Here is a 24,334-nt window from a genome sequence, read left to right as displayed (position 1 = left end):
TTACAGATAAATTTAAAGTGATAAATCTAGCCTTCATTCTTTGAACAATATATATAACAAAAACATTTTTAATGCAATTTGGAGGGGTGTTGGGGAATTAGTTTTACTTAACACATAAAGGGACAACAAAAATAAACTGATTTCAAAATGTTCAATCTAATGTGATATCCAGCTAATTGAGCAAGTCGAGTGGAATATGTATTGCAATCCTTCCAGATAAATTTGTTAATCTGATTATGGGGGCAAAACTGAACTCCCACAAAGGGACAAGCAAGGCTGGAAATAAGTTCAAGAAGAATAGGTGCAAGTGAAGTGCAAGAGATACAGCACAGTTGGGTAGTTAAGGTCATAAAGGTAGAAAATGTCATGTCACTTGACATGTTCACTCGTTGATACTTAAAGGGTTACTCTAATCTCCATGACCATGTCTGCTTTTAGAAGTGGTCATGGAGGATGGAGTCTGTATGTGCAGTGAAACACTGCACGTACAATGAAATACACACTTTTGTGCGCCTACTGGTAGATACACCCCTGGCACACATGACTTAAGGACCCCAGAACACAGTTACAGGCTACCTAATGTTAAATCTGTGCAAAAATTAAATCTGAGCACTGTCAACGGACGTAATGAGTTTCTACCCTTGCATGCACAGCTGTAAACGCGCCTGTAAGGGAAAGCCTATATCTCTCCTCCCTTATTTGAGCCCTCCCTGCCATCTCCAGCTACCTACATGTCTTAATATTGCTCCATGTTTGCTTGTTTTGTTCATGTAATCCTCTCCCTCCCTTGTCCAACCATCCCACCACCATCCCTCCGAAGCAGTGGACCACTGAATGAGACTGGGTCAATGAGAGGAAAGAAATTGTGTGGCATGACAACAGATGGGGTGTAGAAACGCTCAAAGAACGCTTCACTTGGTGCAGGATTCAAGATAAGTTTTTACTGTTAACAGGTTTTTGGGGAGAAAATATTAAAAGGGGGGGCTATAGATCTGCAGGGAAAATAGGTCTGGTTTTGTTTCACTAATTCCAGACACTTAGTCAATTTCCAGCATTTATTTCTAATAGATTAAATTGGTAAGAGTTAGCAGGAATTTGTTTGCATAAACAGCAACTTTACAATTTTTGAATTTCAAGTCCCAGGGCAACGAGCAACGAAAATAAAGGGCAGATCTACTAGATGCCATTGCAAATAAATGTGGCAGCCTGGGGGGAGTGGAAAGCATATGTCAAAAGGGCAGGTGGATTGCAATGTTCCCGTACAGTGAACAGGTAGCGCCAGTGGAGAAAAATTAACATTTGTTTCTGCTTCCGGTGTAATAACCCCTGTAGGGCTCTGTCTATTGTAGGCTAATAATGCAAGGGTCAAATATATTTGTATTACCCACTACTTGCATATTGGGTGTGTTGCAGTTTTGGAAAAGATGGGAAGCAAATTGTGTTATAGGGCAACAGGATCGTTCAGAACTGGAGAGGGCGGTTCTATACCTTTAAAAACAGATCTTATCAAACTGGTAACATTAGTAAGTATGAAATAACATTTAGAACATATCATTAACAGGATGATGGTTTCCATATTACCTGTACAGATCTGCTTCTGGCTGCTGGCATTCTATGACTGCTATTAATGTGTCCAGGTTTGCAACAGACTGTAATACTGCCGTTTCTGGTACTGCAAAGTGAGTCTGAAAATATATGTTTATAATTATAGTTCTACAGAAAATATATTTTATATAACCAGTCATTTACATATACAGAATTAAGAGTATGTTTTGCCATACAACAAAACCAAAGCTACATTTTAATCAATTTTGCTTAAAAAAAAAAAAAAAAAAAAAAAGACCTAAAGAGAGTCTCTGACATATCTATTACAAAGAAACTATCACTTTCCAGTATTTTAATTCTATGGTTGCTCATTCCTATTGTTAACATTTACATTGTTAAAAAAAGCTTTTTGTTCTAAGCTCTGTCCTTTTCTCTGAAACAATATTTCTATATCTGCTCTTCATTTGCAAAGTTTGTCCTTGCTTTGTCAGTTCCACACTAAATACAATGTGGCACAGGTATCAAAGACACACCTTAAGATTAGTCTCTCCGTCCAGACTTGCAGTTGTAACATGGCACGAACCATTGACTCTGTCCGAGGATAGCAGTACCAGATCAGCAGGAAATGTCTCATCTTTGGCTACACGGACAATATCACCTACCTAAAATATATGGATTAAAGGAAGAAAATTTGAATATTTTACACACAAACTGTAAACGTCACCATCCTTCTGATGGGGAAACGAAAATATCTAACATGCTTAAAATCATGTTGCTACCTTTAAAATTAAAATTACACTCTATCACAGCCACCTAGAATAAGGTTCAAATCAAAAATGCATTGAATTTTCATAGATTTTAACAGTAGCAGGAGGAAGAAAGAGAAAAAAAAAAAAAAAAAAAAAAAAAAAAAAAAAATACGTTCATATCACTTTCTGGTTGATTTAAAGGAACACTACAGTGTTAAAAAAACAAGTGTGGATTCCTAACGCTACAGTGCCCTAGTCACTGTTAGGTGACCGAGCACCCAATGTCTGGTATGTGTCTGATATCACTGCACTCACTGGTAATAGTTTTACTTTGTTTTGTATTCCATGCACGGTTTATTATTGCCCGTTTATGTTGTATAACCTAAAAAGAGGCGCTTTTTATACACTTGTATTGAGACATCACTTGATTGATTCATGTATTCATATTGCATACTCTGTATTATGAGCATTCACCTCATTAAAAAAAAAAAATTAAAAAAATCTCCTAGCAGGAAGAGGAGATGCAGCGACCAGTGGACTCCAGATAAATAAATCATCAAACCCTGTTGTAGCAGTTATGTTTGCTTTGAGTGTTCCATCAAGTACCTTAGTAGTGGAAAAAGCCATAATTTTGCTAAATTAAAGGAACACTATAGTCACCTAAAATACTTTAGCTAAATAAAGCAGTTTTAGTGTATAGATCACTCCCCTGCAATTTCCCTGCTCAATTCACTGTCATTTAGGAGTTAAATCACTTTGTTTCTGTTTATGCAGCCCTAGCCACACCTCCCCTGGCTATGATTGACAGCCTGCATGAAAAAAAACTGGTTTCACTTTCAAACAGATGTGATTTACCTTAAATAATTGTATCTCAATCTCTAAATTGAACTTTAATCACATACAGGAGGCTCTTGCAGGGTAGCAGGGGATAAAAAAATCTTAATTAAACAGAACTTGCAATAAAGAAAGCCTAAATAGGGCTCTCTTTACAGGAAGTGTTTATGGAAGACTGTGCAAGTCACATGCAGGGAGGTGTGACTAGGGTTCATAAACAAAGGGATTTAACTCCTAAATGGCAGAGGATTGAGCAGTGAGGCTGCAGGGGCATGTTCTATACACCAAAACTGCTTCATTAAGCTAAAGTTGTTCAGGTGACTATAGTGTCCCTTTAACACAAAATACATTTTTTTGGATAATGAAGTAAGAAAGTGGAGATGGTACCACCTTTAGGATGTTTGCTGTACTAGGAATCTGTCTCTTGATAATAACATTTTATCTGATACTGCTATCCTTTCTTGATAAAATTATATCTGCGCCATCATTTTTTTGTGTGATGTGTTTAGTAACATATAAAGAAAGAATCAAGACCCATGAGTTAAATAGTTATATATGCTACACCAAAAATAAAATCATTGCCATAAAAGGTAGACAACTTTGCAAGTGAACACCCATATGCGGAGAGGTGGTCTTACCCATTTGCATTTGGAAAGAGTGGGTATAGAAATTTAACAATGATATCACAGCCCCCAGGACAGATGGTAATTCCCTGGAGATAATCTCAATTAACTGTACCTTAGTCCATAAAGTACTGTACTAAGAGAATTAGTACTGTGATATGATGACACTAACCCCATGGAGGAGAGCTTTCAACAAAATCAATGCACTTATAAAAATAGCGGTAACTCTGCAGTGTCAGAGATGTACTTGAATGCAGGCACTCAAGAGCACTGAATATATTTACCATGTCATCTTGTGATACTAATTCTATGCACAACAGTTAGATGGCAGTATCTGCAGAACTTGTATATTCTGACCATCTACAGGGGGTCTTAAACTGATGGTCTTACATAGCCATAACAGTCCTTGATGAGCATTGAATGAATGACAGCATGATACATAAGAGGTAAAGGAGTTAAATAATAATTTGTTTATAAATAATAAAAAAAAGAAGTGTTTCTGCTAAAATCTTTACATACTCTTATGTTTTTCGATCTAGTTTTGACAAGACCTCCACTTCGGACAACATAAACTGGAGCTCCGTTTACTTCATTGTCAGCCTTGTGTCGCAGCCAATCTTCATATCCCTAAAAAGAACAACAGAACGGATTTCATCCAAATATGCCCAGGCTGTATTTTAATGCACAATTTTATTTACAAGTAATGCCAACAGCATGACTCAAAATACATCAATATCTGAGCAGTCATTGCTACCATATAACTGATCACTTCCAATTACATATCATTTTCATAATCTTCACATGCTTCCATGTGGCATGTCTTTGTTCCCTAAAAAAACACCAAAAACCAACAACAGTGATACTTAATGTTGGGATGTGTTAGTACATCCTAACTTTACTGGGCTTTAAAGCCGTTAGGATGTGTTGACGCATCTTAAAGTTTTGTTGTGAGTAAGGTTAAATTCCTACACACACCAGGAGACCCAGGTATCAATACATACCCGAGGCTCCCCTCTGACAGCTAGGGTCATTTTTAGTGGCCTTGGACTGACAGATGCGCTTTATGCAGCGCTCTTATGAGTGCTGCTATAGCCATATATATTGGCATTTAGATGCCTATTGCAACATCGCAGTGTAAGAAGGGTTGAATCCCTGCTCATTTGATACCTGGGTAGCTAGGGCCACATTTAGTCCTAAGGTTGACTAATAAACTGTATGCAGCGCTCATAGTGAGCGCTGTATACAGCCCTTTAAATCCACTAGAGGCTGGCAGATGCTCTAAAGACACCCTCAGGTTCTGGACAGATTATGACAGGTCTATTTAGACCCCATGCTGATTGTGATCGGTGATGGTCTTGTCCAGCTGCTCAGCATCAATTACAGTGTAATAGTCATGCTGGAGTTTCAGCATTACAGTTAATTGCCTGTAATTCTGAAAACAGCCAGTAGGCAGCAGCAACATACCATTCTACTGTTTTAACCTGAAAACCCATCTGCTGATATCAGTACTGATATTAGCAAAGGATTTCCTTTTGGTAAGGGTTAGAAGTAGGGTTAGTGTTATGGTAATGGTTGATGCGGTTTTAGCGTTAGTGTAGTGTTAAGGTGAGGAATAATGTTAGGGCAGGAATGGTTAGAGTTAATGCAACCATATGGATAGCGGGATTTCATATAGGGTTAGTGTTAACTGCCAAAAATGTATTTAGATCCTATAAATATGAGGCATTTAACAATCAATACTGATATGTGAACACTGAGCTGTTATGTGTAAAAAAATGTAAAAGCAAAAAAGTGAAAACATTTCAGCCTATTTTTACATTTAATTTTGGGTTTCACTCCTTAAAAATACATATTTGTTAAAGATAGGGATAAGTAAACGTGTTCAAAATCCATGGAAGTGACAGTACCCTTTTAATGTATGTTATACATGCTCTAGTAATTTCCCGCATGGATTATTGTAACCCTCTCCTGATTGGTCTCCCCAATAGCCGTACTGCACCCTTACAGTCCGTAATGAATGCTGCTGCTAGATTGATTTTCCTCTCTAGTCGTTTCTCTCACACCTCACCCCTCTGCCAGTCCTTACATTGGCTTCCTGTATGCTATAGGAGTCAATTCAAGGTACTAACTCACACCTATAAAGCACTGAACAACTCTAGCCCCTCTTATATCTCCTCACAGATCCATAGGTATGTCCCTTCTCGGTCTCTCCGTTCTGCCCGTGACCACCTCCTGTCCGTTGTCCGCACTCGTACGGCCAACTCGCGCTTGCAGGACTTCTCGCGGGCGGCTCCCTTCCTATGGAATAGCCTGCCTACCGCCATCAGACTCTCCCCTAGTCTTGCATCTTTTAAGAAGTGCCTTAAAACCCATCTCTTTAGGAAAGCTTATGGCCTCCAAGACTAACCCTTACCTCACATACCTGTCTCTTGCCCTCTCCTGAAGGGCAGCCCACCTTATTTGAGTGTAAATTCCTGTCCTAATGTGTTTTACACCCCACCTCCTATAGAATGTAAGCTCGTTTGAGCAGGGTCCTCTTCAACCTATTGTTCCTGTAAGTTTATTTGTAATTGTCCGATTTATATTTAAATCCCCCTCTCATAATATTGTAAAGCGCTACGGAATCTGTTGGCGCTATATAAATGGCAATAATAAATAATAAAATAAAATAAATATATATATTTAAATAAAGAAAAAACCTGAAATCTACACAAAATTACATGGAAACCTATTACATGTGAAAATGTCATCTTGTCGAGAGAGTTCCCACTGGACCTGTTTTTATGTAACAGATACATACACCTGCCATAAAACCCATTAACTAATATAGTAACAAGCACATGTAAGTACAGTAAAATGACACGTAAGGTACATCTTCACTGCCTCAATTTACATATATCAGATCATTATTTCATTTAAACATTTACAGTCAGCACATTAATCCATTGTCTCGCCTAAACAAGCAAGCAGGCATCTGATCATGTGAGGAGCGATGCTGCTAATTATGTGATTAAAGGTGAGAATATTTATGCAAAACAGATAAAGAATGACAAAACCACGCACAAACAAAATATATAAAAATATATGAAAAACAATACTTGTATAAACGGGTCATGTATATTTGGGCATAGGCTTATTGCAACCCTCCTCTCCAAAGAACAACAGGCCTACTTTTTTCCTAATGTGGAGCTGTTCATCTTTTACTAAAGGTTTACTTCATTATGTACCACACATATTTTTATGCTTCCTTTTTCTATTATGATTAAAGGGACACTATAGTCACCAGAACAACTACAGCTTAATGTAGTTGTTCTAGTGAGTATAATAGCTCCCTTCAGGCATTTTCATGTAAACACTGCCTTTTCAGAGAAAAGGCAGTGTTTACATTGCCCCTAGGGACACCTCCAAGTGGCCACTCAAGGGGCTTCCTGGCTCAGGGCTGTACAGTAAGCAGCCCTGCTGTTCAGCGTCCCCACGCTCTGCATGGGGACGCTGTATTTTCCTCATAAAGATGCATTGATACAATGCATCTCTATGAGGAAGCTCTGATTGGCCAAAAAGCGGCAATTTTGATGATGTCACCAAGGGGACGGGGCCAGCGTCGGCAGACACGTGGAGAGCTGGAAATAAGGGGAGTTTTAACCCTTTCTGAAGGGGCTAATGGGGGGCAAGCCACCTAAATGGTGAGTTTTCACTATAGGGTCAGGAATACATGTTTGTGTTCCTGACCCTATAGTGTTTCTTTAACTGTATCCAATCTGTCTGGAATAGCAGAGAGAAGTGTGCAAGGGACAAGAAATTATCTCCTTGCACTATAGCCTTAGCAAAGAGCATAGGTTTGTAGCTTGTTAGAGTGCTTGCTACATCTTTTTTTTTTTTATACAATTGAAGGAACACTAATGTTTAAAACAAATATTAAAATGCTTTAAATCTCACTTATTCCCGTAAATCTCCTAGGTGCAGTTAATCTGCCAGCAGTGAAGTCAGCTATGATGATATATGTCCAATCTAATGCTTCTCAGTAGGAATCACTGGGGAAAAGGTGCAAAAAAATTTGCAGCAATCGCTGTGCTCAGCAGCAATCGGCAGCGTCATGCTGTGTGTGATGGGACCAAATGTGAAGATTGTTAATTTTCAAAGGTCAAGGATGAAGAGTGTTTAGCGGCCGTCAGTCTGACAGTCACCAGAGGTCTGGTTTCAGACAAAAAGTTTGCGTTTTCAACTTACCTGTTTGATGGCGGTTACTGTGATTACAAAAAACAGCGGAAGTCCACTTGTTACAGGACTTGTAGGAGTGTCAATCATAAGCTGAAACATAAAAAAATAATCTGTTACATGTGCCCTGAAAAGCAATGCTATATATACACACACATATATATATATATATATATATATATATATATATATATATATATATATATATACATATATATATATATATATATATATATATATATATATATATATATATGTGTGCATATAAATATATATACATACACACACAAACTGAACTGTATATGATGGTACAATAATGGCATTGAGGGCTTCTGGAGACATGATAATAAACCACAAGAAAGAAGGTAGTGTGTTGTTTAAGCCTCCAGAACCCTAAAATTGTGGTATTAATTTATTATGACTTAATACAAGTTTAATTATGTGTTTTTTTAAAATAAATGTTTAGGTTAAGAATTGTGTTTTATGCAATGGGATTTCGGGTTTACCAATATCATAAGATACTGTTTCGGTTTTTCTTTTATTTCAACACAAGTGTTTAATTCCCTTTAACTAACTTCTTAATAAACAATGCTGGATTAGAAAACACTATAGAATTGAGGTAGAAATGGCTTTAACTAGCTCACACGGTTTCCTGGACAATATATACATCTCTCAATGGATAAACTAAATCCACAAAAAAAAAAATTTCAGGCTCCTAGAGTTGTCTGTAAGTCTTATAAATTATACAAATGTATCCATCCTTGCCAATTAGGATCATTTGAATCATTAGTGCACATCACATTTCACAAGCTTTCAGCAATTGTAACAGGATCTAAAGATTGATTGTCTGCAGCAAACCCTTTAACACAATGGCTCATATTTCTAACGCTCAAATCTTCAACTCTGCCAATGTTTTGCAAAAAAGACTTAATAAAAACAGAAATAAAAGAAATAACCTGGAAGAGACACTCCGCTGCCCCCTAACAAAAAAATTAAATATTTATTAGATGTACCCAAAATCCAAAGTGAAAAATGTACGTTTCTTTACAAGCCAGTTACCGATTGGCTGAGAGCATCAGCTGACAGCTCTCAGCCAAACAGTGGCACCCCTGCCCTGTGGCACTTTGAGTTTCATGAAACAAATTTCAGAAGCCGGATGCTGCCTGGAAGGAGTTGAGATCGATTGTGATTAAACCGTTTGAGAGCAATATGGATTGTCTAGATGCAGGATAAGCGGCCACAGAAGCCTAAGACGACCTAGGTAAGATGTCAAACCAAGTTTTCCTTTAATATTTGTAGAACTTGCTTAATGAAATATTAAAGGGACAGCTAAGGCATTATAACAACTTAATCTAAATGAAATTGTTCCGGTGCCAGGAGACCCCCTGGTGCACTCTTACCTTCAGGTGTTAAACCGCTCTTGAAAGTTTTAATCCCAAAGTGAACCTCCAGCGCAGATGCTCAGGTTCGAGAACGGTTTAACCCCTGAAGGTAAGAGTGCATCCATGGGTCTCCTTCATTGAGATGAAGATGTAATGGTGCTCGGAGTGTTCCTTTAATTTTACCATTCTAACACAGTCTTAGAAAGGATTAAAAAAGAAAGATAATAAGAAGTCAATTCTTTACTTAATACACATGTGATGCACACCTACTAATCTGCTGGGTTTGTTGATCATTGAGAAGGGCACGTTTTCTTATGTCAATAAATAAATAAATAAATAAATAAAAAGGAGTCTTACCTGAACAAGGAAAATTATTAGAAAATAAAAATTGGCTATTCTTCTGAATTGTTCAAATAAATTCTTAGGGACAAAGTTCAAAACAGTGTACTGTAAAAAAAAAAAATTATAAAAAATTATTAGCATCATTTAAACCGATATGAAATGAAAAAGGCTATGAACAATGAATCAATAATAACTTGTACAATACATATAACCATTTACTGAAATCAAAACGACCATATAGATGTTTAAAGAAGACACCTGATGGTATTTACCATAAGTAATTTTCACACTTTGAAGGCAGTCATGTTATTATGGTCAATCTCTGCCAAAATGATTTGTGTGTGTATGTTTGTGAGTTTGAACATGCACAAAACTGCATTTCATTAGCGTGATATGTGTTACTAAACAAAAGTAATCAGTTTGGGTGAGGCATTAAACCATAACCAATTAGCTGCAAGTAGGACATAGGCTCAATAAAACCATTGTAAGTTCAATGTGTCACAACTTTCACCCCTTCCTCCACGTTCATGAAGATGGACATATCTTTAAAGGAACACCATAGGCACTGTATCTGCTTCATCTCATTAAACTGGTTATAGTATCTGAAGTCTGCTGGTGCCATCATTTCATTCAGCATTAAACAGTTTTCAATATTTTTATGTTTTAATGCTAAATGAGAGTGCACGTCCGCGGCTAATTAGAGCGATTCCAACTTCCAACTGCTCTAAGGGTATTGCAGTGATGCCTCGATGTCGAGGCATCCTGCAATACCCCCCTTCACTGACTGAGAACCCAGCAGCAGCTCCGGCCACCCCGGCCCTCCAGACAATCCCCCAGGCTGCTAAAAAGTAAAAAAATAAAATAATATCATAACAAACACACACACACAAAAATCAGCACTTCCAGGTCTTTTCACACAAAACTTCTTGACTAGAAAAGTGTTTTGTCCTGATGAAAGTTTCTAGTCGGAACTGAAACGTCGATTGTTGACACTTTTCTAGTAAAGAAGTTTTGTGTTAAAAGACCTGGGAGTGCAGATTTTTTTCTCGTCCTGCATATTCAGTGCAATCGAGCACCGGGTTACGAACAACTGTGAGTAGGAGTGCAAGGTCTTTATATATATATAATATACATATATAATTTCATTATTATTATTTATATAACGCCAACAAATTCCTCAGCGCTTTACAGTGGATGGACGAACAGACATGTAGCTGTAACCAGACAAGTTGAAGTGTACTTTGAGATATATACACATATATCTCAAAATACACTTATAAAAAAATAAGTAAATACGCTAACTTTGGTCAGCGTTTGTGACTAAGTTGCTAGTACAAAAGACTAGAAATACCCCATTTGGAATACCCTGGGTTGCCTACATTTGAAAATGGTATGCCATGATGGGGTTATTTCACATTCCTGAGCTACCATATAGTTCAAAAGGCAACACAGACCCAGCAAACCAATCTGGCAAACTGAAATGGGCAAGCCCTATATTGACCCGGTAATTTTCCAAAACACCATAAAACCTGTACATGGGGGTATTGTTATACTCGCAAGACTTTGTTGAACACAAATATGAGTGTTTAACCCCTTAAGGACAGAGCTTCAGAAGCTTGTCTTTCACTTAATGACAACGGCATTTTTTGCTATTTGCGTTCAACTGCAATTTGCATTTTACTAATTTATTGCACCGACACATATTATATACCGTTTTTTAAAGGACAGAAAGGGCTTTAATTTGATGTAACACACACACACATATATATATATATATATATATATATATATATATATATATAAATGCTTATTTATTATAAAAAAAATACAGAAATATGCAAAAAAATGAATTTTTGTGTGGTTTTTTTTTTACAGTTTTTGCAATAATAATGTGTACATAATTAGTGCAGGTTAAGGAAAGTAATTAAAAATAAATTCATTTAGTTGTTCTGAATTACAGAATATGGTAGTTACAGGTCACAAAGCACAAGGAGTAAAATAAACTTTTTATGTGGAGCGATTTTAGAATTTGGTATGTTTGTCTTGTAAGCCTAATAGCCATAAAAGAAAACAAAATTGCCACACAAAAGTATATATTTATATAAAGTAGACACCACAGGCTATTTACCTAAGGTTGTTTTGACACTTTCTACGTAGCCATTTTACCGCCAACCTTTGCTAAATATTGGAGTAAAATTGTGTTTTTGGGGGGTTTTCGCACACAAACTTATAACAAAGAACTTCTCATGTGTATTTTGTAAAGTTGGTGTGTGCTATTCCTGTACAAAGTTTTATTATGTGTTCAGTTACTTCTGCTGAGTACAACGGTACCCCCATTGTATGTCTTTGGCACTATTTCGTGAAGCTACAGTGCCATATAGGAGACCTGTCCTTTTCAGTATTCACAGTAGAATTTTGAGAGACGGATTTAATGAGCCTATGCTTCCATTTGGGGTATTATAACAGTTTGACTGTTCAAAAAACCCCCACAAAGGCCTACCATTTGTAAAAGTAGACACTCCAGGGTATCTCATAAGGTGCATATTGTGCCTTAACATGCCCCCATTTTTTTTACCATTACATGCCAAAGTATGTGGTAAAAAATAATTTTGTGCATTTTTTACATACGGATTGCATTTTTGTTGGGCATTTTGTATATTTCATATGTGCCACTAAGTTCAAACCCCCCAAATTATGCTCAGCTAAGTCTTCTGAGTAAAAGGACACCCCCATTGTATGTCTATGGCACTATTTTGTGAAGCTACAGTGCCATATAGGAGACCAAGCCATATCAGTTTTGACCGAACTTTGAATTTTGACGCCGGGCCTATGTGCAATTTCCAAGCATCTTTGCAGGTTTTAAATTCAAACTACCCAACAAAGGCCTACAATTTCTTAAAGTAGACACCCCAGGGTATTTCAAATGGCCTATTTTGAACCTTAGCACGGGATCATTTTTCCGCTAGCGTGTACCAGGTGTAGTGGTTATAAGCGTTTTTTCTGCCTTTTTGACACACAAAGTGAGTTTGCACAGTATATTTTGCAAACCATAGGTGTACTACCACTGTATAATACTTCATATTTTGCTCAGCTATGTCTGCTGAGTACAAAAATACCCCCGTATGTACCTTTGCCAGGTATATGTGGACATCGGAGGGGCACATTTGGGACACAGCCATTCCATTTTTTTCAAACTTTAAATTTTTACGCTGTGCCCATGTTCCATTTTAGAGTATTTTACCAGGCTATATAACCCAAATACCCCATAAAGCCATATCATTTCTTAAAGAAGACATCCCAGGGTATTTCAAAAGGCATATTTTGAACCTTAGCGTGGGATCATTTTTCCGCTAGCTTGTACCAGGTGTAGTGGTAATAAGCGTTTTTTCTGCCTTTTTGACACACAAAGTGAGTTTGCACAGTATATTTTGCAAACCTTATGTGTACTACCACTGTATAATACTTCATATGTTGCTCAGCTATGTCTGCTGAGTACAAAAATACCCCCGTATGTACCTTTGCCATGTATATGTGGACATCGGAGGGGCACATTTGGGACACAGCCATTCCATTTTTTTTCAAACTTTACATTTTTACGCTGTGCCCATGTCCCATTTTAGAGTATTTTACCAGGCTATATAAACCAAATACCCCATAAAGCCATACCATTTCTTAAAGAAGACACCCCAGGGTATTTCAAAAGGCATATTTTGAACCTTAGCGTGGGATCATTTTTCCGCTAGCTTGTACCAGGTGTAGTGGTAATGAGCGTTATTAAATGTATTTTTTTTTACTTTTTAAAACAATTTTTTAAACTTTTGTTTTGCTTATTAATTTTTTTAAAGTTTCCTAAACTTTCGTAAAACTTTTTTGTACAGATGTAACATTTTTCTAAGCTTTTTTTTTTACGTTAACCCCTAACTAGCAGTAAGCAGCACTAACAGTAAATTCCCCATTTTCCCATAACTCCCACCCACCCCAGCTAGCAAAATATTTAATTATACAATATTTAAATTAGTTAATTAAATAAATTTAACCCCTGAGGGTTAAAAAATAAATAAAAGTTAATCGTCATGGGTTAAAAAAAATTAGATCACAGTATAAAACTGTGATCTGTATTTTGATCACTGTAGGCAGTGATCGACTGGCAGGGAAGGGGTTAATTTTTATTTGGACTGGGTAAAGGGTTTATTTTTTTAAATTTTTTTCTTAAATGTTATTAAAACTTTTTTTAACTTAATTTTTTAACTTTTTAAAGCTTATTTTTAAACTTTTTTTAACGTTAACCCCTAGTTAGCCTAATACTAAATCCCCCAATTCCCCACTAACTTCCACCCTCCCCAGCTAGCTAAATTTATAATTTTGAAATATTTAAATTAATTAATAAAATAAATTGAACCCCTGAGGGTTAAAAAAAAAAAAAGAATTAACCCTCAGGGGTTAAAAAATAAATAAAAAATCAGATCATAGTAAAATGTAATCCCTGTCAATTGATCACTGTAGTCAGTGATCAATTGGCAGGGAAGGGGTTAATTTTTTATTAAAATGGGTAAAGGGGCGGGATTTTAAATAAACTTTATTTTTTTGTCACCAGGGGGCAGGATCAACACTGATCCGTCTCCTTGCACTTCACACTAAACCCGGAAGTGCAGGGAGGCGGAGGTGAGTATACTGAGCACATGTGCCCGCTCTGGCATGCTGTCAGAGCGGGCACATGTACTGGGGCAGCCGGATCCGGTGCTCCCGGTCTGCCTCTAATGCATAGGCAGACCGGAGCACCATTAACCCCACACGATCGCCGCGATTGCTGGGGTTAATTTTACCGGGTGACGGACGAGGTCCGTCACTCGTCATTAACGCATTCCCCTGAGTGACGGACCTTGTCCGTCACTCGTCGTTAAGGGGTTAAAACAGTAAAATTTATCACGACGAAATCTCCAGTAAAAGAGCAGTTTTGGTGTAAATAAAATGCAAAAAACAAATATGAATGCAAACTTTGGCAAGCGTTTGTGGCTAAGTGGCTACTACGAAAGACTGGACATACCCCATTTTGAATACTGTGGGTGGTCTACTTTTACAAATGGTATGCCATGATGGGGTTAATTTTCATTCCTGGGCTGCTATACGGTCTCAAAGACAACATAAGTCCAGAAAACCAAACTGGCAAACTTCAATTTGCTAACATGGAAAAGGGGAAAGCCCTACATTTGACCCCTGTAAGATTGCAAAAACCTGTACATTGGGGCACTGTTGTACTCGGGAGATGTTGCTGAACACATATTGTGGTGTTCTTTGTCAGTAACACCTAACAGGAACTGAAAACCCATGCCTACAGTGTGAGAGAAAAAAAAAAAACACAAAAAAATTACTACCCAAAAGTTTGACAAAGACTGGTGGTAGAATTTGTGCATGGAAAGTGTTAAAATACCACCATTTGAAATACTCTAGGGTGTCTACTTTTAAAAAATATATGGTTTGATTGGGGTAAATTACATTGTCTGACTTAAAAAATGTCCCAAATAGGACATGGGTGCATGATGACCAGCTGTGAAAATTAAAGGACCACTCTAGGCACCCAGACCACTTCAGCTTAATGAAGTGGTCTGGGTGCCAGGTCCTTCTAGGGTTAACCCATTTTTTCATAAACATAGTTTCAGAGAAACTGCTATGTTTATGAATGGGTTAAGCCTTCCCCTATTTCCTCTAGTGGCTGTCTCACTGACAGCCGCTAGAGGCGCTTGCGTGATTCTCACTGTGAAAATCACAGTGAGAGCACGCAAGCGTCCATAGGAAAGCATTATGAATGCTTTCCTATGTGACCGGCTGAATGCGCGCGCAGCTCTTGCCGCGCGTGCGCATTCAGCCGACGGGGAGGAGAAGAGGAGGATCGGAGGAGGAGAGCTCTCCGCCCACCGCTGGAAAAAGGTAAGTTTTTACCCCTTTCCAGAGCCGGGCGGGAGGGGGTCCCTGAGGGTGGGGGCACCCTCAGGGCACTCTAGTGCCAGGAAAACGAGTATGTTTTCCTGGCACTAGAGTGGTCCTTTAACTGGAATGCGCACCCTCCAAATAAGATCTTTTAGCCCCTAGAGAACCCGACACACCTGTAGATGGGTGGTATCACTGTACTCAGGAAATGTTGCTGAACACATATTGGGGAGTTCTTTGGCAGTAACCTTTTTTTTTTTATTCTTTATTTTTGGTGCAAAAGATTTTACAGGCAGGCCCTTGTAGCCACGACAGCAGACACAGGCAGGTTCATGCAGACATGTCCGTGACATTTTACATTTGCACATTTTTTGTTAAAAATGACTATAACAGGCTAGTAAACATTGCTTATATGGTATAATATGCTGAAGTATTCAGGCATAGTAATAGTTAAACGTAAGATTGACAATCCGCTTTGTCTATTTGGAATGATTCTAACAGGCTAATACAAGTCGAGTGCTCATTAAAGGTTAAACAGGCTTATTGGTTAACTGTAAAATTACAGGCTTTGTAACATTAGTAGTTGTGTTAATCATTCTACGCTAGACATGCATGTGATGAAGTTAAAGGGACTCTATAGTCAACATATAAAAGCAAGAAAGACAGGTCCCCCCCAGCCTTCTTTCTTGCTTTTATATGAACTTGTCATAAAAAAAAAAAAAAAAAAAAAAAAATCCGAGTAAGTTTTAATAATAAAACTTACCTCCGTTCCAGCGCCGAGCTTCCCGCTAGGCCACGCCCCTTTTTTGTCAAATGACGAAATCGCGGGACCAATAAGACGCTTCTCCTTGAGAAGCGTCATCGCGATGTGGTGCGCATGCGCAGTTTCGCGCTGCACCAATCGCGTTCTTCATAGAGCGGCATTGAATGCCACCCTATGAAGAAACTCAGCGCTCAACCGCGCATGTGCGTGGAATGCGCGTTCGCGAGCTGAGCGGCTGACAGCTCAGCTCACTTTCTATACCCGCCCCCCTCCTCAGCCAAACTGTGTTTGCCTATAAACACTATATACAGAGATCTCTCTATATATATAGTGTTTCTATGCAAACACACAAGTAGTAAAAAAAATTAGACATACACACACTCTTTCTCCATCCATATCCATCCATCCCCATCATCCATATCCATCCCCAAATACATCCAATCCCATCATCCATCCACTCCCATAATCCAAATCCATCAACTCCCATCATCCAAATCCATCAACTCCCATCATCCATATCATCCTCTCCCATCATCCATATCATCCTCTCCCACCATCCATATCATCCTCTCCCACCATCCATATCATCCTCTCCCACCATCCATATCATCCTCTCCCACCATCCACATCATCCACTCCCACCATCCACATCATCCACTCCCATCATCCACATCATCCACTCCCATCATCCACATCATCCACTCCCATCATCCACATCATCCACTCCCATCATCCACATCATCCACTCCCATCATCCACATCATCCACTCCCATCATCCACATCATCCACTCCCATCATCCACATCATCCACTCCCATCATCCACATCATCCACTCCCATCATCCACTCCCATCATCCACATCATCCACTCCCATCATCCACATCATCCACTCCCATCATCCACATCATCCACTCCCATCATCCACATCATCCACTCCCATCATCCACACCCATCATCCACACCCATCATCCACTCCCATCATCCACTCCCATCATCCACTCCCATCATCCACTCCCATCATCCACTCCCATCATCCACTCCCATCATAGAAACATAGAATGTGACGGCAGATAAGAACCATTCGGCCCATCTAGTCTGCCCAGTTTTCTAAATACTTTCATTAGTCCCTGGCATTATCTTATAGTTAGGATAGCCTTATGCCTATCCCACGCATGCTTAAACTCCTTTACTGTGTTAACCTCTACCACTTCAGCTGGAAGGCTATTCCATGCATCCACTACCCTCTCAGTAAAGTAATACTTCCTGATATTATTTTTAAACCTTTGTCCCTCTAATTTAAGACTATGTCCTCTTGTTGTGGTAGTTTTTCTTCTTTTAAATATAGTCTCCTCCTTTACTGTGTTGATTCCCTTTATGTATTTAAATGTTTCTATCATATCCCCCCTGTCTCGTCTTTCCTCCAAGCTATACATGTTAAGATCCTTTAACCTTTCCTGGTAAGTTTTATCCTGCAATCCATGAACCAGTTTAGTAGCCCTTCTTTGAACTCTCTCTAAGGTATCAATATCCTTCTGAAGATATGGTCTCCAGTACTGTGTACAGTACTCCAAGTGAGGTCTCACCAGTGTTCTGTACAATGGCATGAGCACTTCCCTCTTTCTACTGCTAATACCTCTCCCTATACAACCAAGCATTCTGCTAGCATTTCCTGCTGCTCTATTACATTGTCTCCCTACCTTTAAGTCCTCAGAAATAATCACCCCTAAATCCCTTTCCTCAGATGTTGAGGTTAGGACTCTATCAAATATTCTGTACTCTGCCCTTGGGTTTTTACGTCCAAGATGCATTATCTTGCACTTATCCACATTAAATGTCAGTTGCCACAACTCTGACCATTTTTCTAGTTTACCTAAATCATTTGCCATTTGGCTTATCCCTCCTGGAACATCAACCCTGTTACATATCTTAGTATCATCAGCAAAAAGACATGCCTTACCTTCAAGACCTTCTGCAATATCACTAAGAAAAATATTAAAGAGAATGGGTCCAAGTACAGATCCCTGAGGTACCCCACTGGTGACAAGCCCAAGCTTCGAATATACTCCATTGACTACAACCCTCTGTTGCCTGTCACTCAGCCACTGGCTTACCCATTCAACAATATTGGAATCCAAACTCAAAGATTGCAGTTTATTGATAAGCCTTCTATGTGCAACAGTGTCAAAAGCCTTACTGAAATCTAGGTAAGCAATGTCTACTGCACCACCCTGATCTATATTTTTAGTTACCCAATCAAAAAAATCAATAAGATTAGTTTGACATGATCTCCCTGAAGTAAACCCATGTTGTCTCTGATCTTGAAATCCATGTGTTTTTAGATGTTCAACAATCCTATCCTTTAACATGGTTTCCATCACTTTCCCCACTACTGAAGTAAGGCTTACTGGCCTATAGTTGCCCGACTCCTCCCTATTACCTTTCTTGTGAATGGGCACAACATTCGCTAACTTCCAATCTTCTGGGACTACTCCTGTTAATAATGATTGGTTAAATAAATCTGTTAATGGTTTTGCTAGTACACCACTAAGCTCTTTTAATAGCTTTGGGTGTATTCCATCAGGTCCCATTGACTTATTTGTCTTTACTTTTGACAGTTGAAATAGAACCTCTTCTTCTGTAAACTCACGTGTAATAAATGACTCATTTATCCTTTTTTTTAACAGAGGTCCCTTTCCTTCATTTTCAGCTGTAAATACCGAACATTCATTGAGGCAGTCAGCTAGACCTTTATCCTCATCTACATACCTTCCTTCTTTTGTTTTTAATCTAACTAATCCTTGTTTTACTTTTCTTTTCTCATTTATGTATCTAAAAAAAGTTTTGTCCCCCTTTTTTACTGACTGTGCTATTTTCTCTTCTGTGTGTGATTTGGAAGCTCTTATAACTTGCTTAGCCTCTTTCTGCCTAATCTTATAGGTCATTCTGTCTTCCTCACTCTGGGTTTTTTTATAATTACTAAATGCTAACTTTTTGTTTTTTACTATTTTGGCCACATCTGCGGAGTACCACAGTGGTTTCTTGAATTTTTTGCTTTTACTGACAAGCCTAATGCAATTTTCTGTTGCCTTCAGTAGTGCAGCTTTTAAATAATCCCATTTCTTTTGGACTCCATTTAAGTTGCTCCAGTCTGATAATGACTCCTTTACACATATTCTAATTTTAGAAAAGTCTGTTTTTGTGTGGTGTGACTCAGTCACTGTTCTTATATTAAACCACACTGACTGATGATCACTGGATCCTAAACTTTCACCTACAGTAATATCTGATACCAAATCTCCATTTGTTAACACTAAATCTAGTATGGCCTCTTTACGAGTTGGCTCCTCAACGACTTGTTTTAGAGACAATCCTAGTAGGGAGTTTAGAATACGTGTGCTTCTGGCACAAGTAGCTATTTTTGTTTTCCAATTCACATCAGGAAGATTAAAGTCACCCATGGTGATAACTTCCCCCTTCATTGTCATTTTAGCTATTTCTTCAACTAGTAGATTATCTAACTCTTCAATTTGTCCTGGGGGCCTATAAATCACACCTACACGAATTACTGTGTGATTCCCAAATTCTAACGTAACCCAAATGGACTCTATGTTCGTCTCACTAACCTTTATTAGGCTAGATTTTATGCTATCCTTCACATACAGGGCCACCCCTCCCCCTTTCTTGCCTTCCCTGTCTTTTCTATATAAAGAGTACCCTGGTATTGCTATGTCCCAGTCATTTTTTTCATTATACATGTCTCCGTAACAGCGACTAAATCTACACTATCATTTGCCATTATTGCCACAAGTTCATGGATCTTATTCCCTAAACTGCGAGCATTTGTAGACATGACTTTAAGCTTATCATTTTTTAACACACTTGCTACAGGCACCTTCTGTCCTTGTTTTGGGGGACAATTGGATTGATGTTTTATCACCCTTTTGCCCCCCCTCCTAGTTTTTTTTTTTTTCAATTCTTTATTTTTGAGGTGCAAAGAGCCTCAGATTTCGCAACAATATGTTATAAGCATCACATCAAAACAATTCAAGTAAAGTTCCAATAACACATTATATAAAGCTGCACCATTTTTTTTAAAGGAATCATAAAAGGATCATGCACACAGACATGACATAGCTTGTAGAGCAGTTGAGGGATATATACGTTTCTAACACATGGTTTCCCCCCTCCTAGTTTAAATACATCTTAGCAAAACCTCTGAACTGCTCACTGAGAACATTTGTTCCCTTTTGAGAAAGATGCAAACCATCTTTTTTGTACAGTTTATTTCCATTCCAAACAGAGCTACCATGAGCAATAAAGCCAAATCCTTGCTCCCGACACCATTCACTCCCATCCACTCCCACCATCCACTCCCACTCCCACCATCCATATCATCCACATCATCCACTCCCACCATCCACATCATCCACTCCCACCATCCACATCATCCACTCCCACCATCCACATCATCCACTCCCACCATCCACATCATCCACTCCCACCATCCACATCATCCACTCCCACCATCCATATCATCCACTCCCACCATCCATATCATCCATCCACTCCCATCATCCATATCATCCATATCATCCATCCACTCCCATCATCCATATCATAAATCCATCCCATCATCCATATCATCCAAATCCATCCCGATCATCCAAATCCATCCCATCATCCAAATCCATCCCATCATCCAAATCCATCCCATCATCCAAATCCATCCCATCATCCAAATCCATCCCATCATCCAAATCCATCCCATCATCCAAATCCATCCCATCATCCAAATCCATCCCATCATCCAAATCCATCCCATCATCCAAATCCATCCCATCATCCAAATCCATCCCATCATCCAAATCCATCCCATCATCCAAATCCATCCCATCATCCAAATCCATCCCATCATCCAAATCCATCCCATCATCCAAATCCATCCCATCATCCAAATCCATCCCATCATCCAAATCCATCCCATCATCCAAATCCATCCCATCATCCAAATCCATCCCATCATCCAAATCCATCCCATCATCCAAATCCATCCCATCATCCAAATCCATCCCATCATCCAAATCCATCCCATCATCCATCCACATCATCCATCCCCAAATCAATCCAATCCCATCATCCATCCACTCCCATCATCCAAATCCATCCCCAAATCAATCCACTCCCATCATCCATATCATCCATCCACTCCCATCATCCATATCATCCATCCACTCCCATCATCCATCATCACCCACCCGCACTGAATAAAATTTACTTACTGTTTGAATCCTCTCCTCCTCCGTCTTCAACCTTTTCAGACCTGTCTTCTTAAGCCACTCCCACGCAGTGCTGAAAGCCTCAGCACACAAAGCGCGTGCACAGTGCTTTGTGTGCTGATAGCATGTCTGAAGTATTCACCCGTGAATACGTCATGCGTGAATACGTCAGATGTGAGGCCTTTTTAGTTCCTCTGGTGGTCGTCTGACTGCAACAAGAGGCGTTCCAAGCTTCCAATGTAAACACTATATTTTCTATGAAAATACAGTGCTTACAAGAAAAAGGCTGCAGGGAGCTGTAGCACTCACCTGAACAACCTCATTAAGCTGAAGTTGTTCAGGTGACTATAGTGTCCCTTTAATTACGCTTAAGAGTATGATGAGGTACATGACATTGCTTATCTAAGAGGGGTTACCATTTATACTTCATCAAAGTGGGCTGGTATACTGCAAGCCGTTAAACACAGGCTAGACTAGCTGAAAGGGGTTAACATAACATGCTCACTATTAACACAGAGCTAGAATGTAATATGGTTTAAGTATGATGGATTACAGGCTATGTAAGTTTGCGTCAGATACAGATTTCTATGTACTCATGCAATACTAGCACATCATGGTGTTCTTACGGGCCTAGCATCAGAGTATACAGAAGGTGGTGCTGAATTAGTGAGAGGTACAGTGGGATCATCGCTATTGCCCGTCATGTGGGTACATGGCGAGAGTCAAGCATGAATATGGTCCCGAATTCCAGTCTACTCAGCCGATGCCCTGCAGGATCCAAACAGGTTGAGGACCTTTGAGTCCGATCGGGTTGGGCGTTGCTCTCCAGGTAAGTCCTTTGGGCAGTGCCCTGTTGTCAGGCAACGGTGTGGCATTCTTCTGTTCACGGCAGGAGTTGCAGGTAGTTGGGCTGCGTTCGGAGCAGGCGGCTCGTTGGGAGCTGGGTAAGTCCACCCTCCTGCCCCAGGCCATTGGTAAGGTCGACATCTTGGGTCCACCGACCCGGCTTTCACGAGGGGCCGAGTCTCCCTCCCTTTGGGAGTGGTGGGGGGGTTCTGGTGGTCGGCCGCTAAGTGCGTCGGCGAGCCCTCCTCCACCGTGGGTGATGTCTGGGGGCTGCGCCCCTGTTGGCCTTCGGCCCGGGTATGCTAGTAGTGGGAGAAATATGCGTTTGTGAGATCGCTGGGCCCGAGGGGGTTCTTTGCGCCCTCCGGCTCTCATCTCTCCGCTCTGCCCTCCGTGGTTGTGCCGGTTTGAGTATGCGTCGGTACTGCAGGGCCTCTCTGTGTTGTGGTGATGCAGGTGGGCATAGTTTGCTTAGTAGTTGCTGCCAGAATGCTTGAAAGTGGCTGTCCAGCCGGGTGAGGATGTCGTTGAAATGCGGGAGCCTTCCTATCTCTGCCGTGTTTACTGGGCTTTGAGTTTGCAGATCTGCTATTGCAGTAAGTCCCTTTAGTCGTGTGTGGGCCAACCCTTTCGGCGGGGATCGGGTTGTAGTGTCTGACCATCCAGGCTCATGTCTGGGTCGCGCGTTTCTGCCATTTTGGAGGCCCCCGTACTGCTTGTAGAGGCCGCAGGCTTGTTCGGAGAGTGCCGGGTGCTGGGTTCTCCGACTGGCGGGGAACGGGATGTCCCTCACCGGTCCATAGGCGGGGGAAGGTAGTGTTCCCAGCTTACTTTTGGATGTGTGCATCTGGCGGGAAAGTGGCCGCCTTTCTCCGCCTCCTCCCTCGGTAGGCCTCAATCCGCTGATGCGGTACCCGGTTGTCCCAGACATCGGATTTGGTGTCTCAGGGTCCACCCCGGCAGTAACTTTTAAAGTTCTCCGTACATGTATTCTTAAATTGCTATGTGTGTCATGTGTGTTTTTTTTTTTTTAGATTTGGCATAGATTGGTGGGAAAATGGTTGCACGAAGAAAGTCAAAATACCCCAAGTTTAATACCTTAGGTGGTCTTCTTTTAAAAACAATACATACATGTGAAGGGTTATTCGGGGATTCCTGACAGATAATAGTGTTATAATGTAACTTGCGTTAATTTTGAAGAAAAAAAAAATGGTTTGGAAATAGCAAAGTGATTCTTGCACTTATAGCCCTATAACTTCCCCCAAAAAGCCAAGAACATGTTAACATTGGGTATTTCTAAACTCAGGACAAAATTTAGAAACTTAAGCACAGGTGTTTTTTGGCGGTTGTAGATGCCTAACAGATTTTGGGGGTCAAAGTAAGAAAAGGTGTGTTTTTGAAAAAAATAAATGTCATCATTTTATAATTGTCTTTATAGTAAACTATATATGATATGATGAAAATAATGGTATCTTTAGAAAGACCATTTAACGGCGAGAAAAGCAGTATATAATATGTGTGAGTACAGTAAAGGAGTACGAGGAAAATTACAGCTAAACACAAACACCGCAGAAATGTAAAATGAGCCCTGATCCTCAACGGTAAGAAAATTGAAAAATGGTCTGGTCACTAAGGGGTTAATGTAGTTAGTGTATTGCCAAGTAAGTAAATAGAGCAGTCAGTGTGAAAAGTAATGGCATTCCCCTTAAACACAGACCCTAGCACTGTCCAGAGATCCAGTGATTAACTGAAAAACCCTTGGGAGAGATGCATTAGCACCATATTTATAAGGATACATCAATTGAACCAGACAAGAAATAACTTTAGACAGCA

General features: G+C 39.6%; 1 protein-coding gene across 7 annotated transcripts in view; it reads right to left on the bottom strand.

Annotated features, from left to right (window-relative positions):
- ATP11B (ATPase phospholipid transporting 11B (putative)) overlaps positions 1-24,334 on the bottom strand; it is a 126,360-nt gene that overhangs the window by 51,703 nt on the left and 50,323 nt on the right. For all 7 annotated transcript variants that reach the window (XM_063442714.1, XM_063442716.1, XM_063442717.1 and 4 more), the window contains exons 3-7: positions 9,706-9,795; positions 7,979-8,059; positions 4,271-4,378; positions 2,079-2,207; positions 1,582-1,685 (exon numbers count right to left, since the gene is read on the bottom strand). In XM_063442714.1, coding sequence (XP_063298784.1) covers positions 1,582-1,685; positions 2,079-2,207; positions 4,271-4,378; positions 7,979-8,059; positions 9,706-9,795 — 512 coding nt within the window. The remainder of the gene's footprint in view (positions 1-1,581; positions 1,686-2,078; positions 2,208-4,270; positions 4,379-7,978; positions 8,060-9,705; positions 9,796-24,334) is intronic.

Source organism: Pelobates fuscus, chromosome 2, assembly GCF_036172605.1.
Source record: "Pelobates fuscus isolate aPelFus1 chromosome 2, aPelFus1.pri, whole genome shotgun sequence".
NCBI lineage: Eukaryota > Metazoa > Chordata > Amphibia > Anura > Pelobatidae > Pelobates > Pelobates fuscus.
This window is presented reverse-complemented; position numbering and strand designations above follow the sequence as displayed.